This window comes from Lynx canadensis, chromosome E3 (assembly GCF_007474595.2).
Source record: "Lynx canadensis isolate LIC74 chromosome E3, mLynCan4.pri.v2, whole genome shotgun sequence".
NCBI classification, from domain to species: domain Eukaryota; kingdom Metazoa; phylum Chordata; class Mammalia; order Carnivora; family Felidae; genus Lynx; species Lynx canadensis.
The window spans coordinates 15,529,382-15,550,206 of NC_044318.1; the positions used below are offsets into that span (position 1 = coordinate 15,529,382).

At 42.9% G+C, this 20,825-nt stretch overlaps 1 protein-coding gene across 4 annotated transcripts in view; it reads left to right on the forward strand.

The window, feature by feature from the left end:
- The window catches only part of IQCK (IQ motif containing K), a 129,294-nt gene that overhangs the window by 6,501 nt on the left and 101,968 nt on the right, over positions 1–20,825 (forward strand). For 2 of the 4 annotated variants that reach the window (XM_030301016.1, XM_030301018.1), the window contains exons 2-4: positions 2,083–2,147; positions 3,735–3,864; positions 5,555–5,652. In XM_030301016.1, the coding sequence (XP_030156876.1) occupies positions 2,083–2,147; positions 3,735–3,864; positions 5,555–5,652 (293 nt within the window). The remainder of the gene's footprint in view (positions 1–2,082; positions 2,148–3,734; positions 3,865–5,554; positions 5,653–20,825) is intronic. The other 2 variants (XM_030301017.1, XM_030301019.1) reach the window with 2 other exon arrangements.

The window sequence follows — 20,825 nt, forward strand, 5'->3', positions numbered from 1 at the left end:
CAGCAAGTATTCTTTGGGAATATGATACTGAGCATAAGCAGACCCAGACAATTTCCCTCACAAAATACACAGTCTATTAGGAGAGATAGTCATTAATTTTTACAAACTTCAAATAAGGATAAAGCTGATAAAAATGAAGAAAAAGGACTGTGCTATGAGGTTCTATACTTGGATGGTCTGACCTGGTGTAGGAGATCTAATGTAAATAAATGTATTTGCATATTATATACATATGTTAGTAAATACAGTGGTTATTATGGTTGTGATGGGATCAGATGTGACTTACACTCCCTACATAAGACAGGTCTGTATTCTTTGGAATTTTCTCACAATAGCATGTATTGCCTTTGTAATCAGAGCTCTAAATGTATATATCTTAAATCTAAATAAATAGTTTTCATACCATGTTCGTGTTTCTCAAACTGTTTGGGGAAGAGGAGTGAATTTATTTGCTTGAGAGGAAAAACAAAGTGGTAGAGCCGAGCTGTTATGGTAGGCAGAATTCTAAGATCCAAGGATTCCCACTCCCCAGTTGCACACACCTCCCAGTTATTCAATCCAACACAAATCTAGGCATTGCTGTCAAGGGATTTTCCAGATGTAATTAAAGTTCATCATCAGTTGACTTTAAATTAGGAAGATCATGGTAGGTGGGCTGGACCTAATCAGATGAGCCCTTAAAACAAGTCAAAGACATTAAAGCAGAAGAGACTCCTGCTCATCTCGAAGTAGCAACTAACCATGTGTGAACTGTCCATGGCGAGAACTCGAGGGTGGTCTCTAGGAGCCGGGAGTCCCACCAACAAAAAGAAAATGGGGATGTTAGACCTACAACCACAAGAAACTGAGAACTGCCAACAACCAATGATCTTAGAAGAAGACCCAACCCTCAGATGACATCACAGCCGTGGCCAACACCTTGATTTCACCCTGATGAGACTAACCCATACCTGGACTGCTGACCCACAGGAACTGTGAAATAATAAATTTGTGTTGTTTTAAGTTGCTAAGTTTGTGGTAGTTTGTTACACAGCAGTAGAAAACTAATATAGCTAGTATTGGAAATCAAAATTGCTCCTGCAGCGTATCATACTCATCACAGCCTGATACCTAGGACTTTTTAAAAAAAATTCAAGAGATGTTTTACTGACAAGGAACCAGGTGGTAGAAGAAAGCATGTGTCCAATTCAGTTATATTCCATCAATACCATCTTGCCCAGAAACTGTTATTTCCTCCTCGCTACAAAGTGATTATGCATTTGCCTTTAAAACATTGACTTTTTCAGAAATATTTTTACCACTCTTTCTTTTAGGCATGTAACTAATGTAGCCCATGAGCATTTCTGCCCTAGACCCATTGAATCAGAATTTCTGGAGTTAGGCCCAGACTTTAGTATTTTCAAAAAGCTCCCCTTCCCAGTGATGCTAGTGTGCAGCCAGGATAGGAAACTACCGGAGTTTACAGCAGAGCTACCACTTGTGTGCACAAGTCAGCTGGTATCTTGTTAAAATGCAGGTTCAAATTCAGCAGGTCTGGGGTGGGCTTGAGGTGTTGCAATTCTGACTTCCCAGGGATGCCCGGTGCTGCTCGTTCTTGAGTGTACTTTGAGGAGCAAGGTCTTTATGGGATTGCTCTTCCAAATGCATACCCCAACCGGGCCATCTTCATGTTCATCCTCATGACTGCAAAGGACAGCCCATCTCTCTGTCACTTCTATTCTGCCCTCCCCTCCCCTCTGTAGCTATCCGTGTCTTCCCTTAGCTTCCCTCCATTCTCTTCCTTCTTTCATTCCTGGTAGTTACCATAACTTGGGGGCAAAATCTAAAGTTGTACCCTCTCAGCAAAAGAACCTCAACCTCTTCCATAAAGCCTGACTCTGTCATGCAAGAGAACAGTCCTCTTTTACCCATTTTAAATAAGGTGGCTCACGATAATTACTAACCTGTAATAGCCAGTTGTTTTCATTTCTGTACATCATCAAGGAAAATAAAATTTAAGAATGTTTTATTCAGAGGAAGGGAAATTGCATCGCAAACTGCAATGAAGTGTGGAATTGAGGATTTTTTTTTCCCACTCTTTAGAGTATGAAGCTGAGCTGCCTCCCTTTCCAGAGGGATGTAAAGTCAAACCAGAAGGTATGATTACTGTGAGTATCACACAGGCCCCAACCCAAATAAAAGGTTCTTACGTGAGAACAGTGCCAATGGCTGGTGAATGTCAGTGTCATGAGCTAGGGAGGTGGGAGAGGGAAGGCACTAGAGTTAAAACTAGAAACGGTGGCCAATACTAACTCTACTCCTAATGGTGTGACTTAAAGGGCATCATTCATATAATCTCTCTGAGCCTCAGTTTTCATATCTTTTAAATGGAACAGATGATCCTCGACTAATTCGTAGGACCTCTGTGGGGTTCAAATGAGATCCTGGATGAGAAAGGTCTTCACAAAGGAGTCAACACATGTCCATGTTGGGACAGCAGGTGATAGAGCACGTTTCCTAAGCGTGCCAGCATGAGCAAAATAACGACTGTACTAAGAGGGCCAAGGACAAGGCAGCTAGGAAGGGGGGCCCTCAGGCAGTATACTTGGAGTAAAACAGGACTTAATGGAGTTTAAAATAAAAGAGCAAGGTTCTGGGGCGCCTGGGTGGCGCAGTCAGTTAAACGTCCGACTTCAGCCAGGTCATGATCTCGCGGTCCGTGAGTTCGAGCCCCGCGTCAGGCTCTGGGCTGATGGCTCAGAGCCTGGAGCCTGTTTCCGATTCTGTGTCTCCCTCTCTCTCTGCCCCTCCCCCGTTCATGCTGTATCTCTCTCTGTCCCAAAAATAAAAAAATAAAATAAAATAAAAAAAAAAAGCAAGGTTCTGAGACATTCAGCGACTTGAGCAGGGTCACAGAGATGGGACCAAACCTAAGTCTCTACACTTCTAGTACATTATAACAGCTGCCACTATTAGAGATTCTTGTGTCTAAGAAATTTCCTGGTCTGTGATTGTTCCTTGTTCATAGCATCCTCTTCTCGCTTTAGGGATGCAATGTTTTCTCAAATTGCTCTGCAGATACCAACTACAGTTCTCTTCCCTAAATTGTATGTGCTTCTTCCAGAGTCAGTTCTTTGTAGGTCTTGATCTTTGTCTCTTGTGCTATTGATGTGTTTTATCTGTGTGGGAGAACTTGGATTATTTATTCAAAATTTAAAATGGGGGTCTGAGTGGATTTTTCTTTGGTATGATTTTCTTCTGCTATTGTGCATGTGGGTTTGTCTTCTGGTTGAGTCTCTTCTACCAGTGGAAAAACTGACTGCGAGCCCTTGGGGAGTGATTGTCTACTGGAAGACTTTTCTTCGGGGTTAGCAGGCAGGGAGCCTCCAAATCATTGAAGCCTTTTGGAGTTCTGATGGGATGAGGGACCCCCATCCTCCGGGGCAATTTCCTCTTGTGGATCGTGGGCTGCCATTGCTTCTCTTTCTTAATTTGATGACAGGCTTCACCTGTTTGTTTTAGAAATGCTTGCAAATCTTTCATCCTCTGGTTGTCCTCTTTTCTCTATGAGGGCTTTATTCCTTGATTGTCACTTTAGGTGTCTCAGAAGGGAGGAGGAACAGAGATTTGTGCTTATTATGCCCCTTGAACCTGAAGTTAATACAGAGTTTTATCCTTTGTTAGGTTATAAAGAAAATACAGTTATTTAAACAATTTTATGAATTGATTCCCTCCCCATTACCACCCCCCATCAGGTTTCACCATTGGAGGAAACGATTTTCCATGGCTTCAATACAGAGCACCTTTATTCAGCTCCTCATTTGACCACGGACTCACATGTACCCTGTCCTCAAGTTAAGTTGGAAAAAATCCATCCAAAAACATGTAAGTAAGGAAGTGAAATTTTGTCTTTTGTAATTTGGGGCTTGTAACATTGCAAAACCACAGGATGGGGATGGGGTGGACAGACCTCAAGGTGACCACATAAGTATGAAAGAATATGCTCTTGTTTTAATTTTAATTTCAATTTTAATTTTAATTTTTTTAACGTTTTTTTATTTTTGAGACAGAGAGAGAGCATGAACAGGGGAGGGGCAGAGAGAGAGGGAGACACAATCTGAAACGGGCTCCAGGCTCTGAGCTTTCAGCACAGAGCCCGACGCGGGGCTCGAACTCACGGACCATGAGATCATGACCTGAGCCGAAGTCGGACTCTTAACCGACTGAGCCACCCAGGCGCCCCTTAATTTTATTTTTTAATTTTTTTCAATGTTTATTTATTTTTAAGAGAGAGAGAGAGGCAGAGCATGAGTTGGGGAGGGGCAGAGAGAGGATGAAACACAGAATATGAAGCAGGCTTCTCTGAGCTGTCAGCACAGAGCCCAACGTGGGGCTCGAACCTACAAACTGTGAGATCATGACCTGAGCTGAAGTCTGACGTTCAACCGACTGAGCCACCCAGGCGCCCCTATTTTTTTTTTATGTTTTTTTTATCTTTTTTTTTTTTTTAATTTTTTTTTCAACGTTTATTTATTTTTGGGACAGAGAGAGACAGAGCATGAATGGGGGAGGGGCAAAGAGAGAGGGAGACACAGAATCGGAAACAGGCTCCAGGCTCTGAGCCATCAGCCCAGAGCCTGACGCGGGGCTCGAACTCACGGACCGCGAGATCATGACCTGGCTGAAGTCGGACGCTTAACCGACTGCGCCACCCAGGCGCCCCAAATGTTTTTTTATCTTTGAGAGAGAGAGAAAGTAAGTGAGTTAGGGAGGGGCAGAGAGAGACAAGGACAGAAGATCTGAAGCAGGCTCTGCTGACAGCAGAGAGCCCAACGCAGGGCTCGAGCTCACAAACCGTAAGATCATGATCTCAGCTGAAGTCAGACACTTAACTGAATGAGCCATGCAGGCACTGCTAATTTTTATTTTTAAGACAAATATCTTTTATCCCACTGATTTATCTTGAATGTTAAAATATAATAAAGACGATAACTAACAGCCAAGCATACTTTGATTTTACATTAAAATCAAAGAGAGGGAAATGTAAGAAGTGGAAGAAAATATCATACTGCCCTGCATTGTGGCCTGGAGCCAGAGATCTAAACTTTCTCCATCTCCCTGGGCCCAGTTCCTCTGGCCCTCCCTGGTGCCAGACCTCTCCTATCGCTCTGTTCTGTTATCTCTGCTGGTGTGCTTCGGGCCTTGACAACCACCACCACCATTACTATGGCCATAAGGCCGTAGACGTCGTACCCCCACCCTGTTCCTCTCTGGCCTCATCACCACCACACTTGCCTTGCTTTCCCTCCAGCCACACTGGCCTCCTTACTGTCTGTGCCTGTGGCCCTGGCCCTGTGCAAGACCCCATCTCCATCCTTGCCAGTCTGCAGAGGCTCAAAGATATTTTAAGTTTCTTCAAGAATACAGCCCAACTCAGCAGTCTGGAGTAAAATGTAACATTAAGGTCATGTTATTTCATGGATGGTATCTTTTTTTTTGGTTCAGAAGCAAACGTTTCTCCCAGATTCATTTGGGCCATTTGGGATTTTCAGTGGGATTTTTTTGTTTGGTTTAGGTTCCCCCAAGGAATATTTGGAAACATTCATCTTTCCAGTTCTGCTTCCTGGAATGGCTAGCCTGCTTCACCAAGCAAAGAAAGAAAAATGTTTTGAGGTTAGTTGCTTTGTGGGGTTTCTTTATTTCTGAATGCTCAGTAATTTCTTTTTATCAGATGGTACTTCATTATCTCAGTACCATCAAGTGGTTGTTCTCAAAACAATCCCTTTGGGAGGGAAGGCTGTGTTTTGGTCACTCACTCCACTCCAGCCATGACATCTAGTTGTGCACACACACACGCACTGCCATCTGCTCCGGAGAGCTTTTCCACCTTCTTGGCCTCCCTGCCTGCCTTTCTCCTGGGTAATTGGCATCTACCAGGTCTGTCGGATCTTTCACTCCCTTTGACTGTGTTTGTGTGCAGATTAAAGCTCTCCTTAAATTTTATCTGACTCTGGATTGGCCTTCTCACTTCTGGCCTCTCGCTACTCCACTTCGTGTCCAGCACCGTGCATGTAGCTTGCTTCAGGAGAGGCTTGGCACATAGTGAGTGCTCCATTAGCACTAGTCATTGTCACGCTGCAGCCAGTTATGTGTGTGAATGGAGTCCCAGTCCTGCACACCTTCCTGTAAACACCCTTACGGAGGCTCCCTCTTTTCTACAGCTGACAGGATACTTTGGACGTGTGTGTTCCCTGCACAGTTTTGAATCCTAGAATTGGGGATGGCCCACATGAAGAATATAAAATAGCCACAATATTTAATATTGGCCACGTACTTTGCTTAGTGCTTTACCATCCAAGATTTCATGCATCCCTAGCAACAGCCTTGTGAGATTCCTATTAGTGCCGTCTGCATTTTGTAGATGAGGCAACAGAAGAACAAGGACATTTAGAATGGTGATCAAGGATGAATGGCAGAGTTGGGATTCAAATCCAGGCTAAGTGATTCAAAATGATACTTAAAAGATTGGCAGTAACTACAGTGCAAACCCCAATCAGTTTGACACATCCCAGCATCTTGAGAGCATTCGCAGTTAATGGTTTGAACTGTTTGGTCACCCTTCAGCACAGATCCTCTCTCTGAGAAGTGGATACTGCCTGCATAGTGTTTTATATACTGAGGAGACACCCATACCCCAGATAGTCCTAACTTCGTCCCTCCCAAACAATGAGAGTTGGAGACTGTCCTCTAAATAGCTCTAGGAAACACTGATTTTTTTTTTTATAAATTTTTTTTTTCTTAACGTTTATTTATTTTTGAGACAGAGAGAGAGCATGAACGGGGGAGGGTCAGAGATAGGGAGACACAGAATCTGAAACAGGCTCCAGGCTCTGAGCTGTCAGGACAGAGCCCGACGCGGGGCTCAAACTCACGGACCGTGAGATCATGACCTGAGCCGAAGTTGGCCGCCTAAGCCACCCAGGTGCCCCGGAAACACTGATTTTTAAATCCATATCTGTTGTGTGAAGAACAGATTGTTACTTGCCACAGGTTATAAAATCTGAACTGCTTCCACTTCCTGCATTTGTTCATTTGCTCGTTTGGCTTCTCCTGAGGACTTAATTCTTGTCCCCTATTCATAACTGACCTTCCCCTCCTCAATGTGGTGTTAACAGGTGCAAGGTGCAGCCATGTGGATTGGTAGTGAGGCCAGGGGCCAGAGAGCAGAGCCTTGGCCTGACCCTGCCATTGTCAAGTGGCTTTGTCTCTCTGGCCTCAGGTCCTGCTGCTAAATGAGGGAGACCACACAGTCTCGCAAGTCACATTTCAGGGATTTTTCTTTTTAATCTTGCTGTTGGCCAAAGTATATTAAGTGTGCTGTGCCTTTTATTAGATTGAACAAAGGGTGGATCACAATGATTAAACAATGAAATGAGCACAGTGGAATAACCTTTGTTTGAATATGTGTAAGGAATATCTGCAGACAGATTAGGTCACCCAAATTAAGTTCTATTCAACAAATATTTGTTTAGCCCTACTATGCGCTGATTATGGGGCCAGACCCTAGGGAGGGACACAGAGAGGACCAGATATGGCCCTGTCCTCAAGAAAACCACAAACGAGCAGTAAAGCCTTCAGTAGCTGGAGTTTCTTTTTTCCCTACCCTTTGTTTCTGTTCTTATTTGAGCCTCTGAAATAAGAATGGACGTGGAGAAAAAAACAACAAGGGATCTAGGTGCTGTGAATGCACATCTAGACTTGGCACAGCTCTATTGAATCGTGCAGACTTTATTCTAATTTCTTTAGCTGTTATCCTTCTAATTTACACCCGTTCAGAGCACACAAAAATCAGCTAAAAGGGCAGTAATTAAGATTTTACATTGAGGGTTCTATATCTAATGTTTGTCCATAAATAGTTTTGTAATGAGGGGGCTAGAAACAGTTTCCAGCCTCTAAGCAATGATAAAATGCTTTTAAAGAATCAGAAAAATTTCTGTTTGTATTAGAGATTAATGAGGCATCCTCATGCCAACTCATATTTCATCTTCGACATTCTGCAGATGAGCTGCCACTGGGACTAAGTGAAACTAGTCTAAACATCAAATGCTGCAGGGTGCTTGAATGGAGCATTAAAGTTTAAATGTTGTAATGAACGATCAGGGAATGTAGAAAATGTGAGTTCTTAAAACTGTTAGCTTGCGAAAATTGATAAACTTTAAAGGCAGTCAGACGCACTGGAGTCCAAAATCCTGCTCAGCCACTTCCTTGCAGTGGGAAACCTAGGGGATCTGTGAGCCTCAGTTTCCTCACCTCTTAAAAGGATGACCAGGAGGATGAGGGGAAGTATTTAATGATATTCATTGGCACCAAGGAAGGTTAGCTTCCTGCCCTGCCTGCCCTCAGGCTCTTCCCAGAAGCTCAAGTAACTTGAGTGCTACAAATATGCAAGATGGGTGAATTACCATTAACTTCTTTCATTTCCTGACTTGGGATTTGTTAATTAAATGTGATTCCCTCTTTTTTCACCCCCTGGTCATGTAGCCTTTTGTGGGTTATTTTTGAAGCCTTGAAAATTACATCAGCATTTGTCAGACCCAAATGGAGCTCCTCTTATCCAGATCTGCACAACAGATTTGCATTTTCTCAATTCAGCTGTTCCTCACATCCTGTCAGTGGGAATAGATGCTAAACTGAATGATAACCAGCCTCCAGCCAAAATTACATAACTGAAGCATTCTTATCTGTCACCCACAACTGAACTTGCATCCAAATGACTCTTAAACAGCAGCGTAATTCATTGTTTATTGGAGCCATTCAAATTATATCTTGAAACAGTGTTCATATTAGGTCGCTCAAGAAATAATTGCTGATTTGTATTTTGCCCTTAAAATGCTGGCTTATAGTTATGTTCCCTCGCTTTCATTATTTTCCATTTTGTTCTATGATGTAGCTCCAGCAGTGCCTGGTACGTGGTGGGGACTCACTAAATATTTGTCGGATGGATGAATTAATACGGTTCCTCAAAAGTGAGAGCCAACTTTTAAGATAGCGGTTAAGTTATGGGAGCACTTGTCAGTTTGCCCTAGCTATTACATTCCAGAAGTAATTTACTAACTGTACCTGCAGTGTCTGGATTTACTGCCTCTGGAGGAAGGTAGACTGTAGGGAGGCTGCCCCTAGCGCTAGAGCTGAATAAAGAGCCCCTCCTCTAAAATTGAAGGGACCTCCTAGCCAATGGAGAGCCAGGGGGATGAGCAAGAAGCTGGAATTGAAGAATAGTAGTTTCTAGCGCTTTAGGGCCTTTGCTTTGTGCCAGACGTTGTTCTGAGCATTTTGTCTGAAGAAAGTTTCATCTTCCCAGCAGCCCTCCAATGTGGGTGCTCTTTTTTTTTTTTTAATGTTTTTTTATTTTTGAGAGACAGAGAGACAGAGCTTGAGCAGGGGAGGGGCAGAGAGAGAGGGAGACCCAGAATCCAAAGCAGGCTTCACGCTCTGAGCTGTCAGCACAGAGCCCGACGCAGGGCTTGAACTCACAGACTGGAGATCATGACCTGAGCCGAAGTCGGACGCTCAACCAACTGATCCACCCAGGCACCCCAACGTATGTGCCCCTATCTTATAGATGAGAACTATGCGGCACCAAGGTTAACCAACAAGCTCAAGGGAACAACCAGTATGTGGTAGAGCCAAGATTCAAGCCAAGCAGTCTGCTTCCTGAGACTAGGAGTTTGACCCCCAGACCACACTGGTGTCAGTCCAGTGGCTTGCCAAAAGCACAGGCCAGATTCTGATATGAAAGATGGGTCTGGAAGCTGTGGAGAAGAGCAGTAAGAAATGAGGCAGATCTGGGGCAGTCAGTCACACAGACAGAGCCCTCATGTAGACATCGTGGGGCAGGATCGTTTATTTAGATTGGCCCCGTGAGTACTGTGACACTCCAAGAAAAACTGGAGGGAATAAAGCAGAGAGAGAGAGAGAGAAAGAGACAAGCATCAGTGATACCTAATTACTATATCATAGAGCACCTGTCATAGAGCGCGCGCGCGCACACACACACACACACACACAAACACACAAACACACAAACACACAAACACAAAAGAGGAAGTCTATGGTACCTCATCCAGTGCTTCAGAACCCAGCCTCCAGAATCAGGCAGACTTTGCTTCCAGTCTGACTCTGTCGCATACAAGCTGTGTAAGTTTGATGATTTTGATTAATTCATAATTCAATTCCTTTATACGTGTCATTTTAAATATTATGAATTGAACTCTGGTGACTTTCATAAAGATCCTAACCAAACAGTTTGTTCATCATTGGATATTATCATCTTTTGTTTTTTTAAATATTTATTTTGAGAGAGAGAGCATGCACACACACAGGAGTGGGGGAGGGGCAGAGAGAGAGAGAGAGAGAGAAAGAGAATCCAAAGCAGGCTCTGCACTGTCAGCGTAGAGCCCAACGTGGGGCTCAGTCCCATGAACCATGAGATCATGATCTGAGCCTAAATCCAGAGTCGGATGCCCAAACAACTGAGCCACCCAGATGCTCTCATATTTTAATCTTTTAAGTGCTCAGAATAAAATTCAGCTTTATTTCTCTAGTCCTGATTTTTTGGAGGAGATTACAACTGGGAGACTAAACCTTAAGTGAATGATTTGCAATAATTATCTCAGCCTTAGGATTAGATAAAGACCCTGTGCATGTCCTAAGATGTTCTTAGCAAGTGGAATAAATTTATTCATTCTTTTCCCAGATCATTGTTTTCAACTACATGTAAAAAGGTCATAGAGAAGATGTAGGTGACAACTGTAGGACACTAAAGTGACCATCTATTAAGAAAGTCTATGGACCTTTTAGTGTTGCTGTGAAATTAGCTGGCTGCTAGCAATAATTTATATTGTGTTAAACAAACATATTCTGTGAAAGATAAAGAGTGGGAAATGATTACTTTGTACAAATAGTTGGTGGAATTATATCTGAATTGACAATAGATATTGCACAGGCATTTCCTGTGTATATACTGACATGCACAGTACATAGACCAAGCCAAAGGTAAATGATAGTATCTAAACCTGTCAGCCAATAAGTGAAAATCACACATAAGCGGGGGGGGGATGCAAATTTAGAGGGTTTTTCTCTCTTATATTTCAGTATTTCAATAATATTTGAAAAATTGAAAATAAGTGTCAATTACTTTGGTAATTATAAAAAATGTTATAAATAAATGGGCCCTTGCCCCCAATTTAGGTGATTTTCTTTCTTTTCCATTTTCACTGACACATTGAGTAACAGTGACACACCTCACCTCCATCTTTTTACACCATTTGTTCTCTCTTTTACTTGTGGTGCTTTGACCCTGAAATCCTCCAGCACAACTCTTCTTAAGCTTTCTTAATGACCCAGTACTGCCAAATTCAGTCACCTCTTCCAGGGACAAAAAGGAAGCCAGTATGGGGGGAGCAGAGCAAACTAATGAGGTGGGAGGTAAGATGGCCGCTCTACAGTGGCCACATCATATAAGCCAGTAAAAAGTGCGGGTTTTATTTTAGGAGCAGTGGGAACTCATCAGCACAAGGTTCTCTGTGTTGTTGGGCCCTGTGCCCCCTTGTCACATTTTAAAGAGCCTTTTCATATCTTGAAATGCTTAGGTAATTTTGAGAGAGAGAGAGAGAGAGAGAGAGAGAGAGAGTGCATGTGAACTGGGAGGGGGCAGAGAGAGAGAGAAGAAGAGAGAGAATCCCAAGCAGGCTCCGCAGTCTTATTGCAGAGCCTGATGTGGGGCTCAGACTCACAAACCATGAGATCATGACCTGAGCCAAAATCAAGAGTCAGATGCTAAACCAGCTGAGCTACCTGGGTGCCCCTGCTGTGTGTGTTGTTTATAACAAACTGCCTGGAAACTGCATGTCTTAACACATTGATTTAATATTTCTGTGGGCTGAGTGTTCTGCTCTTGGTCTCACCTCGACTCACTCATGTGACTGCTTTCAGCAGGTGACTGGGAAGGGCTGGGAGGTCCAAGCTGGTGTCAGGCACATGGCTGGGGCCTCAGTGCTGGTGTTGGCTAGGCACTTCAGTTCTCCTCCTCATGGCTCTTATCCTGTAGCAGGCCAGCCCTGCTTCTTTACAGCCTGGTGGTTTCAGGACATTTCCAAGAGGGCAAAGGCAGAAATGTGAGGCTGGGGCTCTGGAACTCCAACAGCAACCCTTCTACCACGTTCCACTGGTCAAAGCAATTCACAAAGTCAGCAACTCACATGGCAACCCATAAGTAGGTGAGAAATAGACTCCTTCTAGAAAAATTAGCAAAGTCACATTACAAAGGGGCATAAGGGGCATGGACCTAGCATGCATGATTCATTAGGTGCTCATTAGCTAATAATCTATTGCATCTATCTGTGCAATAATTTCAAACATATATATATGTGTGTGTGTGTGTGTGTATATGTATACACACATATATACGTATACACACACATATATATACATATATATATATATATATATATATATATATATAGTGGCTGTTTATACTATAGCGGACTATAGCATAAAGGAGAAAGAAAATGGAAACCATTTACAACATATGTAATATTTTTTAATTTTTTAAAATCTCAGGTAAAACTATACTAGAAGATATGAGTAGTGACTTGCTTGTACATATACATAGAATCAGGGGCTCCTGGGTGGCTCAGTCGGTCGAGTGTCCGACCTCCGCTCAGGTCATGATCTCACAGTTCGTGAGTTTGAGCCCCGCGTCGGGCTCTGTGCGGACAGCTCAGAGCCTGGAGCCTGCTTCCGATTCTGTGTCTCCCTCTCTCTCTGCCCCTCCCCTGCTCGTGCTCTGTCTCTCCCTGTCTCAAAAATAAATAAAAACATTAAAAAAAAAAAGAATCACCATGAATATGATAGCTGCAAAAGGCAGACTGCATCACGCACGACGTATCAGTCATTCAGATACTGTAAGTGATATTGCCCATGGTATTAGGATTTTTCTGAAATGGTGAGAAACTCTTAGGTTCTGAATAGAACAAAGTACACTTTTCCCTCAGTATATGTGGTGGTTGCTTTCCTGGAAAAATCAATATATATTAAAACCATGAAAAAAAGACCCCACCCGTGTTTGTATGTTAAATGGAGTTAGGAGAGCAAGTGAAAGTAGGGGAGAGGGGCAGAGAGAGAGGGAGAGAGAATCCCCAGCAGGCTCCATGCTGTCAGTGCAGAGCCCGATGCAGGGCTCAATCCCACAACCGCAAGATCATGACCTGAGCCAAAATCAAGAGTCAGATGCTCGACTGATTGAGCCACCTGGGTGCCTCTAAAAAAAGGATTTTAAAAAGTCCACTCATTTTAACTGAACCACATTTAGAGTTGTGCAGCCATCACCACAATCTAATTTTAGAACATTTCCATAACCTCTCCCACCCCAATCTCTAGTGGCTATTTCTGGTTACTCTTCATTTCCACCCCTACCCCCAAGCAACAGCGAATCTACTTTTTATCTCCATAGATTTACCTTTTCTGAACATTTCAAATAACTAGAATCACATAATATGGTCTTTTACATCTGGCTTATTTCATTTAGTACAGTGTTTGTGAGGTTCATCTGTGTTGTACGTGTATCAGTACTTCATCTTTATTGCTTGGATAGATTTTCAGTAGAGGAAACTGGGTTTTTACCTGATCTTATTACATTTGATTGAATGTCACAGCATTTAAGTGGGTCCAGATAGCAGATCCCAATTTCACATTTTGGAAGTTAGTACCTAAATATGAAATACGGCTCTAAGTTAAGAGCTATTTCTTAATTATCTACCATTAGCCAACAGTTACCTTCTAAGTGATTAATCAATGGTGATTGATGGCAATCATTTGTAGAGTACTTTCCATATGCCAGGCATTATTTCACATTGTGATCGCATTGTTACTTACAGTAACCCTTTGAATGGGTGGTTTTATTGTCCCTCTTTTATGGATAAGGAAACAGAGGTTCAAGAGGTACCAATGGGGGCGCCTGGGTGGCTCAGTCAGTTAAGCGTCTGATTCTTGGTTTCGGCTCAGGTCATGATCTCACGGTTCGTGAGTTCGAGCCCCGCATCAGGCTTTGTGCTGACAGCGAGAGCCTGCTTGGGATTCTCTCTCTCTCCCCCTGTCCTCTCTTCCCTCTCTGTCTCTGCCCCCTCCCTCCCCAGCTTGCTCTCTCTGTCTCTCTCAAAATAAATAAATAAACTTAAAAAACATTGTTGAAATTGTTGTTGTCTTATTGTGCCTAATTTATAAATTAAATTTGTCATAGGTATGTATATACGGGGAAAACATACTACATGCAGGGTTTGGTACTCAAGGCAGTTTCAGGCATCCACTGAGGTCTTGGAACCTATCCTCTGTGGATAAGGGGGGACTGCTGAATGCCAATAAGGCTGTTAGTGTTGAAAATACTTCATTCTGAGGCTCTTGGAATTGCTGTCCGATCCAGTTTGTAAACCATACAAGAAAATCTTATTATAACTTGATAGTCATGCTTCTTTTCTTTCTTCTTTTTAACAATGGCAGCATTGATCACTTCATTCCCAAACTTGGCTAGGAGTTGCTTTTGTTTCTAAAAATGAAAGTCATCCTCAAAAGACAAGGCTTTAGAAAGAAAGTCAACAGGCTCTGACCTGAGGGTGACCCCATGGTTGCCTTATAAAATAAAGGGCAGTGGCTTTGTGACAGGATTTTCCTTTTCTGCTCTGAAGCTTTGTCCTCTTGCTTTCAGGGGCATGGCTCTATGCCAGGGGGCTGTCGTAGCAGTCTTGACTGTCTGCTAAATAGGGAGAGCATTTGGCTATAAATTGCATTTCACTTATTATACACGGCATCTGTTGATTTTTTGCTACATAACACACTACCTCAAAAGTTAGTGGATAAAACAACAGTTTATTTAGTTCATTCTCCTGCAAGAGAGCAGTTGGGCTGGGCTCAGCTGGGAGGTTCTTCTGGCCTTGGTTGGGGCCATTCTTGTGTCTGTGGGCAGGCTGGGTCTAGGAAGGCCTTAGCTGGGATGTATCACCTCTGTTCAACTTGGCCACTCAGCTTCCATCAAATTAACCCTGGAGAGTTCACATCGTAGCTGGGCAGGGGTGCGAGGGTTCAAGTAGAAGTTCTCAAGCCCTCTTGAGCCTGATGAGGTTTGGAACTGGCATATTGCTACTTTTACGGCATTACGTTGGCCAAAGCAAGTCACAAGGCCAGCTCAGATTCAGAGAGTAAGAAAATAGACTCCACCTCTTGATGGGAAGAGCTATAAAACTACACTGCAAAGGTTGTGGATCCAGGAAGGAGTGAAGAATGGTGGCCCTTTTTGCAATTCACCTCATATACTGTATTAGAAATAGTATGGATTTGGCAGCAGGTGGCAGGTTTGACTTCTGGCTCTAGCCTAGTGACTTCAGGGAAGTTACTTGTCTGCAACTCCCTCCTCCCCTCATTTGTAAACCACTGGTGGGCTTATGGACAGGGTTAAATGAAGTAATGTGTGAAAGAGCAAGTTCTGGAGTCCAACTGAGTTCAAATTCTGACTCTGACCATCTACTAGTAAGTGACTTTGGACAAGGTATTTAACCTTTCTGTGCCCCTGTTTCCTAATCTGAAAATGGGAATAATAAGAATAGTAACCTAATAATACGTAGTTGTCATGAGGATAAATGAGCTAAGTAAAATTTAGAAGAGTGCCTGGCAGAGTGACAACATTCAATGCATATTAACTGTTGTTAACATGATTAACATGATGCCTAGAAAATAGCGAGTCTGTAAAAGGAATGTTATTCCCCATGGTCCCTGCTGAGTGACCAGTTGTTGCTTGAATAAATGGAAGGTGGTATCCTTGTTACTAATTTCTGGGTATTACAGATGGCCAAGGATGGATTTTCCTCATCGTTCTAAAAATACTAGTGCCTTTAAAAAGTAATATATATTTGTAAAAATCTAAACATAACCCTTGGAAATAATATGGTGAGCTCAGAACCTGAGAATGCACTATTAAGGGCCCTCCAATGCTGAAGAAGCTGCTAGAATCACAGCCATAGTGACCAAAAAAGAAAGAAAGACTGCAAGGTATCCCAAAATTCTCTTGAGAATTAATGTCTAAAGGATTGGAAACCATTTTTTAAAAAGTGAAAATAAGGTTCAATTGATTGTTTTGGCCCTCTTGGTTGTTTAGAGAGCTGCATTTCTCCTGCTACTTTTTAGGAACAAGAAAACCCAAGTCATAAACTACTTCCAGAGCCAAAAGATGTTTAAACTGTTAATCCCTTAGAATAATAAAAGGGCTGTCCAGGAAATGGGTGAAACTGAGCTTTCTTGAAATCAAATTTCTGGGTCAGAAATCAAGTACTATGGATTTTTCCATGCTTCTGCATGAAAAAGCATCTATCAGTGATTGATAATGTTCTAAAGCAGAGGTCTGCAAATTATGGCCTGTAGGGCCAGCTACCTCTTTTTGTAACTGAAATTTTATTGGAACACAGCCACACCCATTCCTTTACATTTTTGTCTATGGCCACTTTTGCACTGAAAGTGCACTTTTGCACTCTTTCACTGTAGCCAAGTTGAATAGTTGTAACACAAGCCTAATATGTATACCTGGCCATTTAAGAAAGTTTGCCAACCCTTGTTCTGAAATCCTAAAAACACCCCGATTTTTGTAGTAGTAGCTGCTGCTGTTGTTATGTGGGAGGCAGTGTAAGGGAAGCTTAATGATTAAGCTTAGAGTTTGGAGCTATGCTTACCTGAATTGAAAGCCCAGTTCTACCTCTTTCTAGGTATGTGACTTTGGACCTGGCTAGCACTGGGACCTTGTAATTTTAACCTTCTAAGCCTCAGTGTACTCCTCTGTGAAATAGAAATAGTAATAATAATATATATATTATTATAATATATATAATGATATACATATTATTACATATAATGATAATATCATTCATAGTAAGAGAATTTAAATAAGATAATGTGTTCAGCTCAGTGACTGGCACAGCTGCAGTGAAAAATAGCAATAAAATAAGAACAAAATTGAATTGGAAAAATGTTCCTTAGGCCCGGAATGGAAAACTAAGAATGAGGGCAGTATGTAAGGAAGAGGTGGGTTGAGACTGGCCATGTGGGGAGTTAAAGAGTAGTGGGAGGTTAAACTCAGACATGTGGAGGGCTCTGAGAATACAGTAAGGAAAGGTAAGGTAGGGTTGCTGGAATCAAAAGGGTGGGCTTGAATCCCCTCCTCCAACTTTAAAAAAAAATTTTTTTTAACATTTATTCATCTTTTTTTTTTAAATTTTTTTTTAACGTTTATTTATTTTTGAGACAGAGAGAGACAGAGCATGAACAGGGGAGGGTCAGAGAGAGAGGGAGACACAGAATCTGAAACAGGCTCCAGGCTCCAAGCTGTCAGCACAGAGCCCGACGCGGGGCTCGAACTCACGGACCGCGAGATCATGACCTGAGCCGAAGTCGGCCACTCAACCGACTGAGCCACCCAGGCGCCCCATCATTTATTCATCTTTTGGGAGAAAGAGAGAGAGAGAGACCCGAGTGTGAGCGGGGAAGGGACAAAGAGAGAGACACACACACAGAATCTGAAGCAGGCTCCAGGCTCTGAGCTGTCAGCACAGAGCCCAACACAGGGCTCAAACTCAGACTGTGAAATCATGACCTGAGCCAAAGTCGGATGCTTAACTGACTGAGCCACTCAGGTGCCCTCCCTCCTCCAAGTTTTGCTAGCTCTGGGCATCTGGGAAGTTTCCTTAAACTCTAAAACTCTAAGGGTCTCAGTTTTCTTATTTGTTAAATGGGGAGGGTGATAACCATAGTACCCACCTCACCAGGGTTTTTGGGAGCATTAAGATGCTCTGTGTATGGCACTTAGCACAGGGTGAGTGTTCAGTAGGGGGTAGCCATTGTCTTTCAAGATTGTGCTTGAGGGATTCAGGAAGAGAGGCAGCTGGCAACAAGTGAGAAAACAGAGGGAGGAGACATGGGTCCAGGTTGAAAGTGAAGAAAAGAATAAACCCAGTTTCAGACGGGGATAGTGAGATGGATTAAGAAAGCCCTGATTGTCAGAGCCTCTGCCAGAAGCTTCCTTTTGCATAGGCCCTGATCAATTTTTCCATCTTCTCTGAGCAGAGGGCAGGCCTTGAAGGGAGTGCAAGAGACCCCTTGATCTCTTGGAGGCATAACTGTGAAGTTAGGTTGCAAATAATTTTTATACCAAGACAGGTCTTTGTAGAATTTTCATGAAGACTTGCCTGTTCCTTGCTGCATCTTTGTTGACATTGACCTTCCTGATCTTCTATTTATATTTATAGCTGCCTTTCCTGGGATCCCTGGGCAGCCCAGAGTCTATGTGATTTGGAAGAGGTGAAAAGAAAATCAACTATGCAATTGTTAAGATAGAACTTCAGCATTTTTCTTAGACTGAACATTGATTAAAAGGCCATAATACCATTCCTATTCTGTCATGAATTGGGTTGTATTCTAGTGGCAAATTAAGTTTGAGAGATGTAAACATCATCTTAAGATTAGACATTACATTTGGCTCCATGTTCTTGGTGATCCACTGACATCTAGCCCTGCCTTCGGATTAGCTTAATTGGAACATGAGAGGTGAGAACTTAATAAGAACATAACTGGACAGATATACTGAACAGAGCTGGCTTAGTGGCTATTATAAACTTCACTTGGGATTTCTTTCCAATGCAGCTCTGAAAATATTTTGGTTAATAATTAAGTTAATAATTTTTGCTATAAGCAATTTTTGATAAAAGTTTATACTGTCAGCAGTAAAAAGTATGATGAACTCAAAGAGTTTGTTCCAGCTGGATGTGTTAAGTATGCAGAACTCGCTATTCCCGTATCTGCTAGTTAACTCTGGGGCCAGTCCCTCACATGACAGAAAACCCCATCTGAACTGACTTCATTTTTTTTTTTTTAATTTTTTAACGTTTATTTATTTTTGGGACAGAGAGAGACAGAGCATGAACGGGGGAGGGGCAGAGAGAGAGGGAGACACAGAATCGGAAACAGGCTCCAGGCTCCGAGCCGTCAGCCCGGAGCCTGACGCGGGGCTCGAACTCACGGACCGCGAGATCGTGACCTGGCTGAAGTCGGACGCTCAACTGACTGCGCCACCCAGGCGCCCCTGAACTGACTTCAATGAAAAAGATTGTTTGTTTGTTTGTTTGTTTGTTTATATATGTCCTTTCCCATGGGGAGATCTTCCACAGCTTGATTTGGGGACCCAGATGATGTCTTCACGATTTGGTTCCCTCTCCATCTCTTGATTCAGTTTCCTCTGGCGTGGCTCCACCCTCAAATGGTCCCTGCCTTGTGACACTAGCCTATGTCTCATGCCTTAGAAAGAGAAAGTCTCTTCCTGAGTTTCTAATTGAACTGACTCAGGTCAATGACCTACTTTGGAATCAATCCTTGGAACTAGGGGAATTTAGTGGGCAGTGGGCTGTTGGGCAAAGTGAAGGATCCCTAACCCAGTGCACATAGCTTTAGAATTGGGGAAAGACAGATCCCCAAAAGGAACTCAAGGTGCTGTTACCAAAAGAAGGCAGAAAGGATACTGGGCAGCTATCTTGGCTAGGACTCATTGTGCTGCGAACAGCAGGAAACTGTCTTAAATAATGAAGGGGATTCTTTGGTTCAGGAAACTAAAAGGTTCTGAGGTAAAGAAGGAGGATTTCAGGATGGGTTTGATTGAGAACTCAATGATAAAACCAGAGACTTGGTTCTCTTCTGCCTCTATGGGTGGCCTCTTGCAAAGTTGGTTTTATCCTCAGGCTGGCTTCCCTCAGAGTGGCCAAACAGATACTGCCACTGGCCTAGGCTTTGCCCCCGCAACTACAGCAACCTGGGGCACCTGGGTGGCTCAGTCAGTTGAGCGTCCGACTTCGGCTCAGGTCATGATCTCGCAGCTTGTGGGTTCAATCCCTGTGTCGGGCTCTGTGCTGACAGCTCCAGAGCCTGGAGCCTGCAGCCTGCTTTGGATTCTGTGTCTCCCTCTCTCTTTTCCCCTCCCCCACTCTCACTCTGTCTCTCTCTGTCTCAAAATAAACATTAAAAAGAAAAGAAAAGAAAAGGAAATGATTTCCCAGAAGCCCCAGCACATCTCCTCTCATACTTTATCAGTCTGAAATTGATTATGCACCCATTCTCCATTCAGCAAATCCCTCGGGCCAGGATAAATGTGGACCAGGTTTAGGTCTAGGTGGCAGGTGGGGTGGGCTTATCTGGACTGCCTAATCGGGATTCATACCTGCAGCTGGAGATGGACTTAATCCTCCATACTCATCACAGCAACCTCCAGCCGGAGGTTGGCTGCTGGATGTTGAATTAATAACCACAGTGCAGCCATAGCTTACTCATTTCTTTATCTCTTGTGTTTAACACAGGCTTGGCACATAGTAGGTCCTCAGTAAATGTTTACTGAACAGGACTAAACCGGAACAATGCACTGTGCATAATTTAGAAAGAAATCAGGAGTTTTCTGCATGACTAAAATGATGCCTGAAAATAAATCTTATCTCAGCTTTAAATATGGATTAAATGCAGGGTCTGGATAGAGGTGATAAGACTTTCTGCCTCTTTTCCTATCCTATCCCACACGGCATAAAATTTTCCCTTTTGCTTTGGTTGCTCATCAAATTCCATTACAATGAAGACTATTGTAAACAAAAGTTAGTATCAGGAAACTATTTCTAACTCCTGATAAGTCATTTGATGATCTCATGACACTAAAATTTGCTACTATGAATAATTCAGTAAAACAAATCTATTTCTTCTTAGAGTCCTGTGCTATCTTA